Below are 13,847 nucleotides of genomic sequence, written 5' to 3'. Positions count from 1 at the left end.
CACCAACACCTGTCATTTCCTGATTTGAACCAGTGGTTTCTTAATCTTAGAGTGCTTTCTTACAGTTAACTGTAGCACACTGAAAGAATAGGAAAAGAGAGCTGGGCCTCAGTCCTGACGCTGCCATAAGCAGAACATGTCATTCCAACTTCATGTGGACCTCATTCATCGCATTTCAGGAAGAAGAGATTATACAGTGACAACAAATCTGTTTCTTCTCTTTGATGGATTGATGATGGCTTCCCATCTGCAGTGTTAAAAGACAATTTGGGGTGGATGCATTCTAAAACCCAATACTGATGTTTGCTGAAAATATGGGGAAGGATTTTGGCAACAGTTGGGCCCATGTTTGCTAGTCTTATGCCTCTGTTATAAGGTTTGAAACTCATGCTTTGAAATTCTCTTTGTTAGCAAAGTGATATCAGCAGAATGCTTATATATTATCTTCTAGGGACTCAGCATTACGCTTACACAGAAAACATTAACAGGTCTACTGAAGTTAGACACCAAATGGCACATGCAGAACTCTATGAACCTGGAGATGGGAGAGCCCTTGAAATTAAAAGTAGTAGACTGAAAACTTGAAGGAAGTGAGTCTGAAAACACAAAGAAGATTTGAATAAAAATAAGAGAAGTTGGGGTCAGGTGGTAGCGCAGTGGGTTAAGTGCAGGTGGCGTAAAGCACAAGGACCGGCATAAGGATCCCGGTTCAAGCCCCTGGCTCCCCACCTGCAGCAGGGGTCACTTCACAATCAGTGAAGCAGGTCTGCAGGTGTCTATCTTCCTCTCCCCCTCTCTATCTTCCCCTTTTCTCTTTATTTCTCTCTGTTCTATCCAATAATAACCACAACAACAATTAAAAACAACAACAACAAGGGCAACAAAAGGAAAAAAACATAGCCTCTAGAAGTAGTGGATTTGTGTTGCAGGCACCGAACCCCAGCAATAACCCTGGAGGCAAAAAATAAAAAAAAAAAAATAAGAGAACTGTGAATTAAAAAAAAAATTATTTATAAAAAGGAAACATTGCCTAAACCATAGGATAAGAGGGGTACAACTCCACACAATTCCCACCACCAGAACTCTGTATCCCATCCCCTCCCCTGATAGCTTTTCTATTCTTTTTTTTTGTTATCTGTATTTATTTATTTATTAATCTTTATTTATTTGCTGAATAGAGACAGTTTGAAATTTAGAGGGAAGGGGATGATAGAGGGAGAGAGAAAGAGAGACACCTGCAGCCCTGCTTCACCACTTGTAAAGCTTTCCCCCTGCAGGTAGGGACTGGGGCTCGAACCTAGGTGCATGTGCACTGTAACATGTATGCTCAACCAGGTGCACCACCACCCAGTCCCAGCTTTCTTATTCTTTAACCCTCTGGGAGTATGGTAAAGTGTGAATATATTTTTTAAATTTTTTTATATTTATTTATTCCCTTTTGTTGCCCTTGTTGTTTTATTGTTGTAGTTATTATTGTTGTTGTTATTGTTATTGATGTCGTCATTGTTGGATAGGACAGAGAGAAATAGAGAGAGGAGGGGAAGACAGAGAGGGGGAGAAAAAGGCGACTCCCCTGCAGGTGGGGAGCTGGAGGCCCAAACCCAGATCCTTATGCCTTATGGGGGGAATTATACCCCTGTTGACATGAAATTTTGTAAATCTATATTAATTCGCTGGCTTCTCAGATGTTAGGCACATATCTGATTCCCTTTGATTAATAACATGGAAGGGAGAAGAGGCACAGCTTCTGTGTCAGAAGGCCTCATGGGACAGACTCCCTCCCCAGAGCTACTTCTGTTTGCCTCACATTGGCCCTCCTAGGAGAACTCCCAGCACTGGCGATTGTTGGCAGAGGGCTTCAGAAGATGAGAGTTCCCTGGGCCAAGCAAATATGAGTCTGTATCAGGCAGACTGATAAGAGACAAAGTAGAGAGATGTTGGGTAGTATGCCAGCTCCCCCTGGCTTCTGCTTAGCCAAGCACCGGTATGCCTGTATAGGGATTGGTTTGATCCCATTCAAAGCGGTCTATTTACATAAATCACTTTTACATTTACATAAAGCACCACACTCTCTCCAGGGCATTGGTGGTTTAGTGGTAGAATTCTCACCTGCTCCGCCCCCTCTCCTTGTCACACCCTGATCTTCCACCAGTTACTTTTCGCTCCACCCTCTCTATGTCACATCCTGTTTCCACCCTACTTGGAGAGTATAAAAACAGCTGCTCTTCTAATTAAAGACACTTGGAAATTGCTTTCTGGCTCCGAGAGTTCCAGAGTGTATCTCCTGAGAAGTTAGTGCGGCATGAGTTCCTGATCCCTCTCCCACGCAGCAGCCTAGATCGGCTCCAGTTGAGTTCTCTCCAACCCAGAGAGCACTAGCTCGGGAAGAAGCACCCTCAGGCTATCCCAGCAGAGAGACATTTCAATAACACACAAGGGATAGAGTCAGCAAAGCTGAGTAACTCACCATGTGGTCTCAGATACCATCTTCATTATGTTTAAATTGGTCCTGCTTCTTTTAGTTTTCACTGAGGACATGCTGTTTTATATTTATTTATTTTCCCTTTTTCTTGCCCTTGTTTTTCATTGTTGTTGTAGTTATTATTATTGTTGTTGATGTCGTCATTAGATAGGACAGAGAGAAATGGAGAGAGGAGGGGAAGACAGAGGGGGAGAGAGAAAGGTAGACACCTGCAGACCTGCTTCACCCCCTGTGAAGCGACTCCCCTGCAGGTGGGCAGCCGGGGGCTCGAACCGGGATCTTACACCCGTCCTTGCGCTTTGCACCACGTGCGCTTAACCCGCTGTGCTACCGCCCGACTCCCGGACATGCTGTTTTAGAAGACTGTTGTTATAGGGTGGCAGCACACTTCACCCTCCACCAAAGTGTCATCTCCCTCCATCATGGGCCTCAACCCTTCTTAGAACTCCCTTCTGCCTTCCTCCTTTTAATCCCTGGATCTACTGAACACTGTTTATTCATGTTCCACCCTGTATTTTCCCTTACTTTGTTTCTTAAATCCCACCCCTGAGTGGGCTCATCTGGTCTTATGTAGGCATCAACTTTAACTTAGCTAATGAAGAAAACATTTAGAAGGAGAAAGGGAAGGTCAGTTAGACTAGGAAGGTCCAGTAAAGCCATTTAAGTGCTAATTTCATTACATCTTCCCAGGAGACATCCTTAAGGGAAGTATGTGCGTGTTTGTATCTTTCAGAGGGACTCATCATTCTGCCTTCAGAAATTAACGTGTTTTTTTCTCCCCAGAGACTCGTTTTTAGGGTGCCAGATTTCTGTTCCCTTATACCATATTTGTATGGGCTCAGCAAGAGCTCCTGTACTTCTGTTAGGTAATTAAAGTGCCTACTTGGGATTCCTGAGACATTGTGCCTTTATGTCACTACTGGGGCATCACTGTTCCAAGCCCATATTTGCAGACAGAGAGACAGAAAACAGTACTGAAGCTTCCTTCAGTATCCTGGAGATCAGGCTTGAATGTGTGCTGTGGATAATGACAAAGCAAGTGCACTATCCAAGTGAGCTATCTTGCTGGCTCATGTGTTGTGTCCAAAGGCAGAGGCAGGGAAACAGGATAGGAAAGAGAACATAGTATGTACAAAGATGGGAATGCTGACTTCTGGTGAAAAATGGCAGGAGGCAGTGGCCTCTGGGGGCACAGGGTGGGGAGTAGGCCTGGAGGTCTGCATTCAGAATCTTTACCTTATTCAAGCAGTGAAAGTAAATAGCCTTCTAAGAAAATTACTGTCAAGGACACAGCTGCAAAACACCCAGGGAGGAAGCTGAGCCCACATTTCAAAGGTATTTTCAAGAAGTCTGGTTGTTGAGTTAGCCCAAAAATGTCTTAGTAATTTGAACTCTTCAAAGCGAAAGTTATAAAAACAAAATTCATTTCCAGATGGTGGAATCTGAGGAGACGAGAGGGATTTAAAAGAAAGAAGCCTGAAGAGTTGAGGTCTCTGCTCTTGGCAAAAGATCCTCACATTTTCATTTGGGAAGTGAAAATGTTTTTGAATTACAGGCTCACATAAAGGCATCTGAAAGCAGTAAACCTTCTTGTTATTTCCATCCTGTCCCTTAGCAAGTTTAATTGTTTTCACATTTGTGAACGATTTTCAATTGAAATGCATTTTATCCTTGGCATTTTTTCATCCCAGACATTTATGCTTGTTAATACTTCCAGAGTGAAGAGATAAGCTTGGTGAGCATTTCTAGGAATCAGACCTCCTCCTCTCGTCGCTGTTACCATTTGTCTCTTGCTAGCTGAAACAGAGAAGCTGTCTTTTACACAAGGGAAGTGGTGGTCTAGGGAAAAAAATAACACATTGGCTTAAATATGATTTTTTTTTTTTTTTTTTTGCCTTCAGGGTTATCGCTGGGGCTCGGTACATGTACTACGAATCCACTGCTCCTGGAGGCCATTTTTTCCCATTTTGTTTCTCTTGTTGTTGTCATTGGATAGGACAGAGAGAAATCAAGAAAGGTGGGGAGACAGATAGACACCTGCAGACCAGCTTCACTGCTTGCGAAGCGACCCACTGCAGGTGGGGAAATACGTTTTTTTTTTTTTTTTTTTAATAAAGAGGTTAAGGGGGGGGAGAGAGAAGGAGGCATCACCAAAGCACCACTTTACAGAGTGTAGCTGTTCCCATGTGGTGTCTGGGGGCCCAAATCCAGTGTTCACACATGGTAATTGTGTGCTGTACAAGGTGACTCTAAACATGATTATTTTTTTAAAAAATATTTTTCATTTTTCTTTATTTTGGACCAAGACAGAGAGAAATTAAGAGGGGAGAAAGGGAGAGATCCCTCCCTACAGCACTGTTTCACTGTTTGGGAAGCTTCTTCCCCTGCAGGTGGGGACCAGGGGCCTGAACCTGGGTCTGTGTGCACTGTAATGTGGGCTCAACCCAGTGTGCCACAACTTGGCCCTGATTTTTTTTTTTATTTTAGTTTGCTTTCTTCCCCCTTTTGCTGCCCAACTCAGCCCTGATTTTTAATTTAATTTTAATTTGCTTTTCCCCCTTTTATTGCCCTTTTTGTTTTATTGTTGTAGTTATTATTGCTGTTATTGATGTCGTCGTTGTTGGATAGGACAGAGAGAAATGGAGAGAGATGGGGAAGACAGAGAGGGAGAGAGAAAGATAAGACACCTGCAGACCTGCTTCATCACCTGTGAAATGACTCCCCTGCAGGTGGGGAAACTGGGGCTTGAATTGGGATCCTTATGCCAGTTCTTGCACTTCGCGCGTAACCCCGCTGTAACCCGCTGCGCTACGGCCCAACCCCCCCCAATTTTTTTAAAGATTTATTTTTATTTGATATAAGTGAGATAGCTTCTCATAAAGCAGAGAGAATCCAGAGTACCACTCTATATCAGTGCCAGGGATTGAACTGGGAACCTCAGGCAGGAAAGTCTGATATTCTACCAACTGACTCACTTCCTCAGCCATCTAAACATAATTTTTAAAGAAGATTTACTTATTTGTCAGTAGAAGAGAACCAGAGCTTTACTCTGGCAAATACCTCATCACAGACCCCTGCAAGCGTCAACCCGGCTTTGACCTAGCACATTATGATTGGGCCCTCCTCAATCACTATCGAACAGGCGATGGCCGGTGCGCCGCTATGTTCCATCACTGGGGAGCCAGAGACGACCCGAACTGCCCCTGAGGCTACAGACAAACTATGACCCACATAGTCAACGACTGCCACCTCTCCAGATTCAAAGGAGGTCTCGAAACTTTACATCAGGCTCAACCTGATGCTGTTGACTGGCTACGGAAGAAGGGCAAACACTAGAAGAAGAAGAACTCTGGCATGTGCATTGTAAGGGATCAAACTCAGAGCTTCCTGCTTGCAAGACCTATGCTCTACCTGCTGTATTCACCTTCCCAGGGGTAGGGGGCAGGAAGTGGGTGCCCTTTCCCTCTACCTGGAGAAACTAGCTCTTGCCCCATCTAGTGAGGAGGTGTGACCTCTGGCAAGCGCTTTCCTGGTGTTAGAACAGCAGTGACTCAGACAACAAGATGCCTCATTGCCTTAAGACATCACAGAGAGCCAAGTGCATCCTCTTTACGTCTGTGGCCAAGTTTCCAGAGAGTTACAGGCACCCAGGAAAAGGGCTACTGGGTTCCAACCCACCCAAGCCCTATAAAAATCTGTATTTTAAAAAACTAGTCATGTGCTTACATGTCCAACATGATATTTGTGTGTACACTCAAAGCCAGAATTACTGTCAAGTTGTATCTCATATTTATATTCAAGGACTTCAACTAAATTAGAAGACAAACTCCATAAAATATATAAATATATTCGAGCAGGGGAGTCGCTTCACAGGCGATGAAGCAAGTCTACAGGTGTCTCTCTTTCTCTCCCCTTCTCTGTCTTTCCCTCTTCTCTCCATTTCTCTCTGTCCTATCCAACAATGACGACATCAACAACAATAAAAACAACAAAGGCAATAAAAAGTAAATAAATTAATTAATATTAAAAAATTTAAATATATATATATATTAAGCGTACCTGGTGTGAAGTGCAAAGACTGGTGTAAGGATCCTGGTTTGAGCTTCCAGCTCCCCACCTGCAGGGGTATAGTTTCAAAGTGGTGAAGCAGGTCTGCAGGTGTCTATCATTCTCTCCCCCTCTCTGTCTTCACCTCCTATCTCAATTTCTCTCTGTCCTATCCAACAACAACAACAACAGCAATGGTGACAATAACAATAATAACAACAGGGGCAACAATAAGGGCAACCCAGTGGGAAAACATGGCCTCTAGGAGCAGTGGATTTGTAAGTGCAGGCACTGAGCCCCAGCGACAACTCTGGAGGAAAAAAAAAAAAAAAAAAAAAAAATATATATATATATATATATATATATATATATATGAAAGAAACACTTCTCAAAGCCTTTGTTTGAGGACCTTTGGTTCCCCACAATGGTTGCCCTAGATACCCCTTAGCAGTAAAGAGGACAAATAACACCCACAGAGAAAGGATATTCACCACTTTGCAGGGGATTTCCTGTTTTTCATGTACCACTACTGATGAAAAAATTATTCTAAAGAGACACAGCCTCTCTGTTATGGTAGTTGTCTTTCAGGAAGGAGTTGAGGGAATAGTTTATAGAAACCCTAGATGTGGAACACTGAACATTTTCTCCTCTGTCTCTTTGGTAGCCAAAGCAGTCAGGGAGCTGCCTTTTTGTTAGGCAATATTTTATATCATTTTAGTTAGATCATTCTGTCTTTATCTCATTAGTCTGTCTTTACCCCATAGAATAAACCTTTCTAGTTGACCCAAATGATAGCTGAAGGTACTTTCCCCTTGAACATTCTGTTTAAGGTTGAAACAGGAAAGGATTAGGGAAGAATTTATTGGTGAAGGTCTTTTGCAACCCCACATTCCTGAAACAGAACATCCTTCTTCAGTTGCCATTAACCTTTTATTGCCAACCGAGTAAATCACTGGACTGAAAATTTATGTTAGCTACTAAAGTCTGCTGGTAAACAACTTGTCTTTTCACCAAACAGCATTATTCAAAGTGTTAGGCTGTGCCCTGGGACAATTCTACATCCTCATTGATGGCCTCTCACTGACCTAATGTCCCCTGGGGAATTCTGTGCAATACAGGGTATTTCTCTAGCTTGCCCTTGCTAACTCTTACAGAAGCCTGACTCACCAGTTTCTGGAAGCTTCCCACCAGTTTTGCTGAAGGTCAAGTATATGGGTTAGATGAGTGACTCACAAATAATTTTTTTTCTTGCATTCTCATGGTTCTGGCATTTTAAGTTAGGATTTTATTGTACTTTCTGTACAGCTAGGGTGGAGGAAGAAGAGAATGAGATATTTGGCATTGAACATCTTTTGTAGCTTTTCTGTTGTTCTCCAGAGCTAAGATAGCATAGAGGCATGCAGAGGAGAGCCAGGGCCACAACAGCAGAGACTGGAGGGGCATGATCACCTCAAGTTCTGCTTGTGTTGTTGCAAAAGTCATGGTATTATTATTTCTATTACTACTACTACTATTATTATTATTACTTTGTAGCTGAGTAGTATTCAATTGAATATATATGATACCACTTCTTTGTCAAGCCATTTGTCTATGGGCATCTAGACTGTATATTTTGGTAGTTGAGAGTACATATGTCTTTTAAATTAGTGTTTTCATGTTCTTTAGGTGAATTCCATGGGATGGGATTGCTGGATCATACAGTATTTTTCTTTTACAAAACTCTATTTATTTATTTATTTATTTTTTTACTTGATAGGACAGAGAGAAAATGAGAGGACAAGGGAAGTAGATAGGGAGACTGTATAGGGGACCCCCTGTGGGTGAGGACTAGGGGCTTGAACCCAAGTCCTTTTGCATGGTAGTGGGTGTATTCAAGTGGGTACATCACCACCCACCCCCTTTTCTATTTTTAATCTCTATATATTACTCCACAATAACAAGCAAGGGTTCCACCTCTTCCTCCTTTTTATTTATATGTTTTATTTGCTACCAGGGCTATTGCTGAGACTCAGTGCTTACACAACAAATCCACTGTTCCTGACAGTCATTGTTTTTTTTTTTTCTTCTTGTTTGATTAGGACAGAGAGAAACTGAGAGGGAAGGGGAGCTAGAAAATGAGAGAGAAAAGGAGACACCTGCAGCACAGTGCTGATTCACTTCTCCTGAAGCTTCCCTCCTACAAATGAATCCCAAGGTCTTGACACCAGGTCCTTGGGCGTGATAATGTATCTGCTCAACAGGTGTACCACTGTCTGGCTCTTGCAAGCGTTCCTCTTACTCCACGTTCTCCTCAGCACTTGTTTCCAAGTCTTTCTGACAGAGACGTTCTCATAGGCTTGAGGTGATAATCTAACAGTGCCTTTATTTTGCATTTCTTAGCATAAGAGAAGAAGAGTGTTTTTCACACGACTGCTGACTATCTGCACTTATTTCTTTTTTAGGGAACTGTCTATTCAGATCTTCTGTCCATTTTGTGTTGTTATTGTTGAGATGTATGAGTTTTTGTATATCAATATTTTGATAGTAACCTCTTATTTGATAAACAAGGTACAAATATCTTTTCCATGCCTTTATGTTTTTCTGTTTTGTTTTTTTTTTTTTTTTTTGCTATTCAGATACTTTCAATTTCATAGAGTCCCATATGTTTGTTTTGCTTTTGTTTCCAAGCCAGGTTTTGTTTCACCTTATAGAACACCTAAATTTACAGTTTAATAAAAATAAGAGACTACCCCCTAGTTCATGGACAAAATCACACATGCATTTATTTCACTAATGTTTGGAATTAACCACATTATTAAGGTGAGCTCCTTACATGGTTTGTCACTGAAATATCTTTATGGTCTTTTGTTTTGACCACAATTTTAGTACGAACATACTTTTGGATGATCAGTTCCAACCCAAACTAACGGACTTTGTCATGGCACACTTCCAACCCCACTTGGAACATCAGAGCACCACCATCAGCTTGACCACCAGCAACAGTAAGCGTCTGTGGTACCTGCCAGAAGAGTACATCAGACAGGGCAAGCTCTCCATTAAAACTGATATCTACAGCTTTGGAATTGTGAGTAGCACCTACTGTTCACAATGAAGAGTTTATTGCCATGAATGCTCTAAATTCTCAGTATTTTCTTTAGAGGCTCTAAATTTTTAGAACTATTGGTGCCTTGTCACTCTCTCTCTCTCCATATATATATAAAATTATCTTTACTTACTTGATAGAGACAGCCAGATATGGAGAGATAAGGGGGATACAGAGAGGAAGAGAGACAGAGAGACACCAGTAGCCCTGCTTCAACACTCTGAAGCTTTCCACATGCAGGTGGGGACTGGGCACTTGAACCCAGGTCCTTGCACATTGTAACAGGTGTGCTCAGTCAGGTGCACCACCACCCAACCCTGTTACTCGTTATCTGTTATTAAGTACCGCATGCTAACCGATTGCACCACTGGAGCTCTGTACTCATTATCTCATAATTTAATGTTGGGTAATCAATTGAGTGATTACCTACAAAGTCATTAAGGGCTGACGAGATAGTTCACTTGGGTAATGTACTGCTTTTGCCATGTGCATGACCCAGGTTTGAGCCTGGACTTCCCCCTTCCCCTTTTATTTAAGAAAGTTTTGGTATTGTGGTCTCTCTCTCTCTCTCTCTCTCTCTCTCTCTCTGTGTGTGTCTCTCTCTCTGTCTCTCTGTCTCTGTCTTTGTCTCTCTTCAGTCTCTGTCTACAAATAAATAAATAAATAAATAAAAGTAGGGGAGATGGCATAATGATCATGTGGAAAGACTTCCATGCCTGGGGCTCCAAAGTCCCAGGTTCAGTCCCCTGCACCGGAGAGGACTAAAGCCAGAGTTAAGCAATGCTCTGGTAACAACAATAATTAGAAAAAAAAAAATAAAAGCAAAAAAAAAAAAAAACCCTATAAAGTCAACAGTTAGAATGAATGATTTCCATTGTCAAGGATAATATTTGCAATTTACCATGCATATAGATATATGCAGCTGACTTTCTCTATATTCATTGTAGGTAATCATGGAAGTTCTGACGGGTTGTAAAGTGGTGTTAGATGATCCAAAGCATATCCAGCTGGTGAGAACTGACTTCCTCTCTGCACCTCTGCTACTTCCCAGTAAAGCTCTGAATGATGAAGATGTCTTCTTCTCTTCCTAGAGAGACCTCCTCATGGAATTGATGGAGAGGAGAGGCCTTGACGCATGCCTCTCATTTCTAGATAAGAAAGTGCATCCCTGCCCTCGAAATTTCTCTGCCAAACTATTCTCTTTGGCAGGCCAATGTGCTGCAACACGGGCGAAAGTAAGACCGTCAATGGATGAGGTATGTATATATACCAAGCCATATTAAAAACAGTCCACGGAACTGTAGACATTTCCAAATGGATAAATTGCATATCTAAGTTAATTCTTCATCTGTCAGGCATATCTAGTTCCCAGCAGAAAATTCTAATATAGTAGCTGTCTTCTCCAGCTCCTGAGATCACATCTGGTAGAGGTCATGATTAAGTGGAACCACAAGTTAGTGAAAAGACATGAGTAATTTGGCGATAACAATTCATTTGGCTTTCACTAAGAGATATGGTCCATTAAATAAGCAACAGATATTTAAAAAAATTCTTTTTTTTCGGAGACTGACCTATAATGTACTGATCAAGTACTGCTGGGGAGTGAACGCAAGGTCCCATGTTTACAAGGAAAGGCTTTTACCCACTGAGTCATTTCTCTGGTTCCAAGAGATAAGAATGCCATTCTAAGATGTTGGTCTGCTTCTAAATTCTGCTTCTGAGACCCCTTCTGTTGCATTGCTTGTGGTCTATTTACATAATCATTGTTTTGTTCGCACTGGTTTAATCCCCACTGGTTCGAGCTTTTTCCTTCTCCCCATCCCCTATCCTACGTACTTCCTCTTCCTGACCTGACACTTCCGCCTCAGGAGATATATATAGGACAGGATTGTGATTAGAGATAGCTAGATTGAACTGCATTCCCGCTCATCAATAAAGATAGAACTGTGTTCCCAGTTCAGCCATGAGTCCCTGGGCGTCTCTCTCACGCCCGAGAAGCTAGACCGGCATCTGGCGCCCCGAACTGGGACTGGCACTAAGAGTTTAAAATTGGGGCCAGGTGCTGGTGCACCTGGTTAAGCACACACATTACAGTGTGCAAGGACCTGGGTTCAAGTCCCTATCCCCACCTGCAGGGGGAAATCTTCATGAGTGGTGAAGTGGTGCTGCAGGTGTGTCTCTGTCTGTGTCCCTTTCTCTCCCCTTCCCTCTCAACAGAGAGAAATTGAGAGAGGAGGGGAAGACAGAGATGGAGAAAGATAGATACCTGCTTCACAGCTTGTGAAGTGACCCTCCCCCATATGCTCTTAACCCTGTACACCATGACCCCTCCCCTCCCTTTAATACCTTCTAAATCAAAATTGTCAGTTGGATTTATTTCATAAAAATAAAAGAATATCCAGGGGATCAGGCAGCAGGTTAAGCATATATGGCACGAAGCTCATAAGGATCCCGGTTGGAGCCACCTGCAGGGGGGGTCACTTCACAAGTGGTGAAGCAGGTCTGCAGGTGTCTATCTTTCTCTTCCCCTTTGTCTTCCCCTCCTCTCTCGATTTCTCTCTGTCCTATCCAACAACAGCAATAAAAACAATAATAATAATGACAACAAAATGGGAAAAAACATGGCCTCCAGGAGCAGTGGATTCGTAATGTAGGCACTGAACCCCAGCAATAACCCTGGAGGCAATATATGTATATGAATATCCCTTAGTGAGTAGACAGAAAAAAGATGAAAGGTTCGCAAGCTTAACTCAATGTTTACTTCTTGATTAACTAGGTCCAAACAACTCTTGAAAGTGCTCAAGTGAGTTTATATTTTGCTGAAGACCCTCCTACCTCACTAAAGTCCTTCCGATGTCCTTCTCCTCTTTTCTTGGACAACATACCAAGTATTCCCATGGAGGATGATGAAGATCAGAAAAATCATGCACTAGCTCAAGATAATTATTTAAGAAAAGACAGAATGTCTCAGAAAACCCCCTTAGAATGCAGCCAGTCCGAGGTCACCTTTCTGAGCTTTGACAGAAAGACGGGGAGCAAGAGAAATGAGGACACTTGCAGTGTACCCAGTTCTTGCGAAGAAAGCGAGTTTTCAAAGCAAGCAGCTCCTCCCCAGAACTCCAGCGTCGATCATCTGATTATGGATCCCACTGCAGAAACCCCAGACCATTCTTACAGCAGTCGGCCAGAGACTAGCTGTTCTTCCGGGTTTCTCTGGAGTGAATGTGATCCAAGCAAAAAGGAATCAAGTTCACATGAAGAAAAAGGCAAGTGTTTTAGAGGCAACTGAGCACGGGTATCAACTAGGGAATATACTGTCTCCATAAGTAATGTCAGGAGGGTGATCATGATGAATCTGGGGAATGCAGATCAATAATCCAGACAGTTCCACTCCTTCCTTCCTTCCTGGCTTTCCACAGCAGCATTAATATATTTTCTGTGATGGGCAAGATAGTAAGCATATGACCCAGACTCCAGCCCAGCTCTCACTCACAGCAGGAAGCTTGGATGCTGTGTTATATTTCCCTTCCCCTCTGTCTCTACCTATCTGAAAAAGTGACTCAGAATGATGACATCACAGCTAATGATGCCCCCGCCAATTATTTTATCAAGATAGTTCCCTTATGATCAGACCTGGGCTAAATAGAACTATTTAGAATTATTTAAGATCCTGGGTTCTGACTACAGACAACATTTAAAAAAACCAGGTCTAGGAAGCTAGCAAATGACTTTCATGCCTAAGGCTTTGAGGCCCCAAGTTCAAATCCCAGCACTAACCAAAACCAGAACTGAGCAGTACTCTGGGGGGAAAAAATAAAAAGACTGGATTTTAATGTTTTCACCATCTTCATCAATATCAACATTCAGTACCTCTTGTCATTAAATAGGAATAGTATGTAGCTCAGTTGGATTCTTCCATTATTTGACTGGGCTTGCTTGGGACAGTTGTAAGAAATGTCTAACTTGTAAATATTAATAAATCCTTTTTAAAAGTTTTCTTTTGTTTATTTCAATTGATCCTTAGTGTTTGTTTGTTTATCTCTGTCAAGTCTGTCCCTCTGAAAAGAGCCAAGTTCACCCCTGGCTCTGTTCAGTGCAGAGCATTCCTACCTAAGATCTGTATCTCTGTATTTATTTATTTATTTATTTGTAAATATATTTTATTTGAGAGAGAGAGAGAGAGAGAAGCCAGAACACTGTTCATTTCCTTTTTATGGTGGTGAGAGGACTTAAACC

At 42.2% G+C, this 13,847-nt stretch overlaps 1 protein-coding gene across 4 annotated transcripts in view; it reads left to right on the top strand.

Annotated features, from left to right (window-relative positions):
• The window catches only part of IRAK3 (interleukin 1 receptor associated kinase 3), a 58,798-nt gene extending 45,192 nt beyond the window's left edge, over nucleotides 1–13,606 (top strand). For 2 of the 4 annotated variants that reach the window (XM_060194979.1, XM_060194978.1), the window contains 5 exons: nucleotides 4,384–4,560; nucleotides 9,395–9,593; nucleotides 10,559–10,621; nucleotides 10,703–10,867; nucleotides 12,388–13,606. In XM_060194979.1, coding sequence (XP_060050962.1) covers nucleotides 4,384–4,560; nucleotides 9,395–9,593; nucleotides 10,559–10,621; nucleotides 10,703–10,867; nucleotides 12,388–12,900 — 1,117 coding nt within the window. In that variant the 3' untranslated portion in view covers nucleotides 12,901–13,606. The remainder of the gene's footprint in view (nucleotides 1–4,383; nucleotides 4,561–9,394; nucleotides 9,594–10,558; nucleotides 10,622–10,702; nucleotides 10,868–12,387) is intronic. The other 2 variants (XM_016185457.2, XM_016185456.2) reach the window with 1 other exon arrangement.
• Nucleotides 13,607–13,847: the final 241 nt, after the last annotated feature.

Source organism: Erinaceus europaeus, chromosome 7, assembly GCF_950295315.1.
Source record: "Erinaceus europaeus chromosome 7, mEriEur2.1, whole genome shotgun sequence".
NCBI classification, from domain to species: domain Eukaryota; kingdom Metazoa; phylum Chordata; class Mammalia; order Eulipotyphla; family Erinaceidae; genus Erinaceus; species Erinaceus europaeus.
The sequence above is the reverse complement of the archived record's forward strand: the minus strand, read 5'-3'. Positions and strand labels throughout refer to the sequence as shown.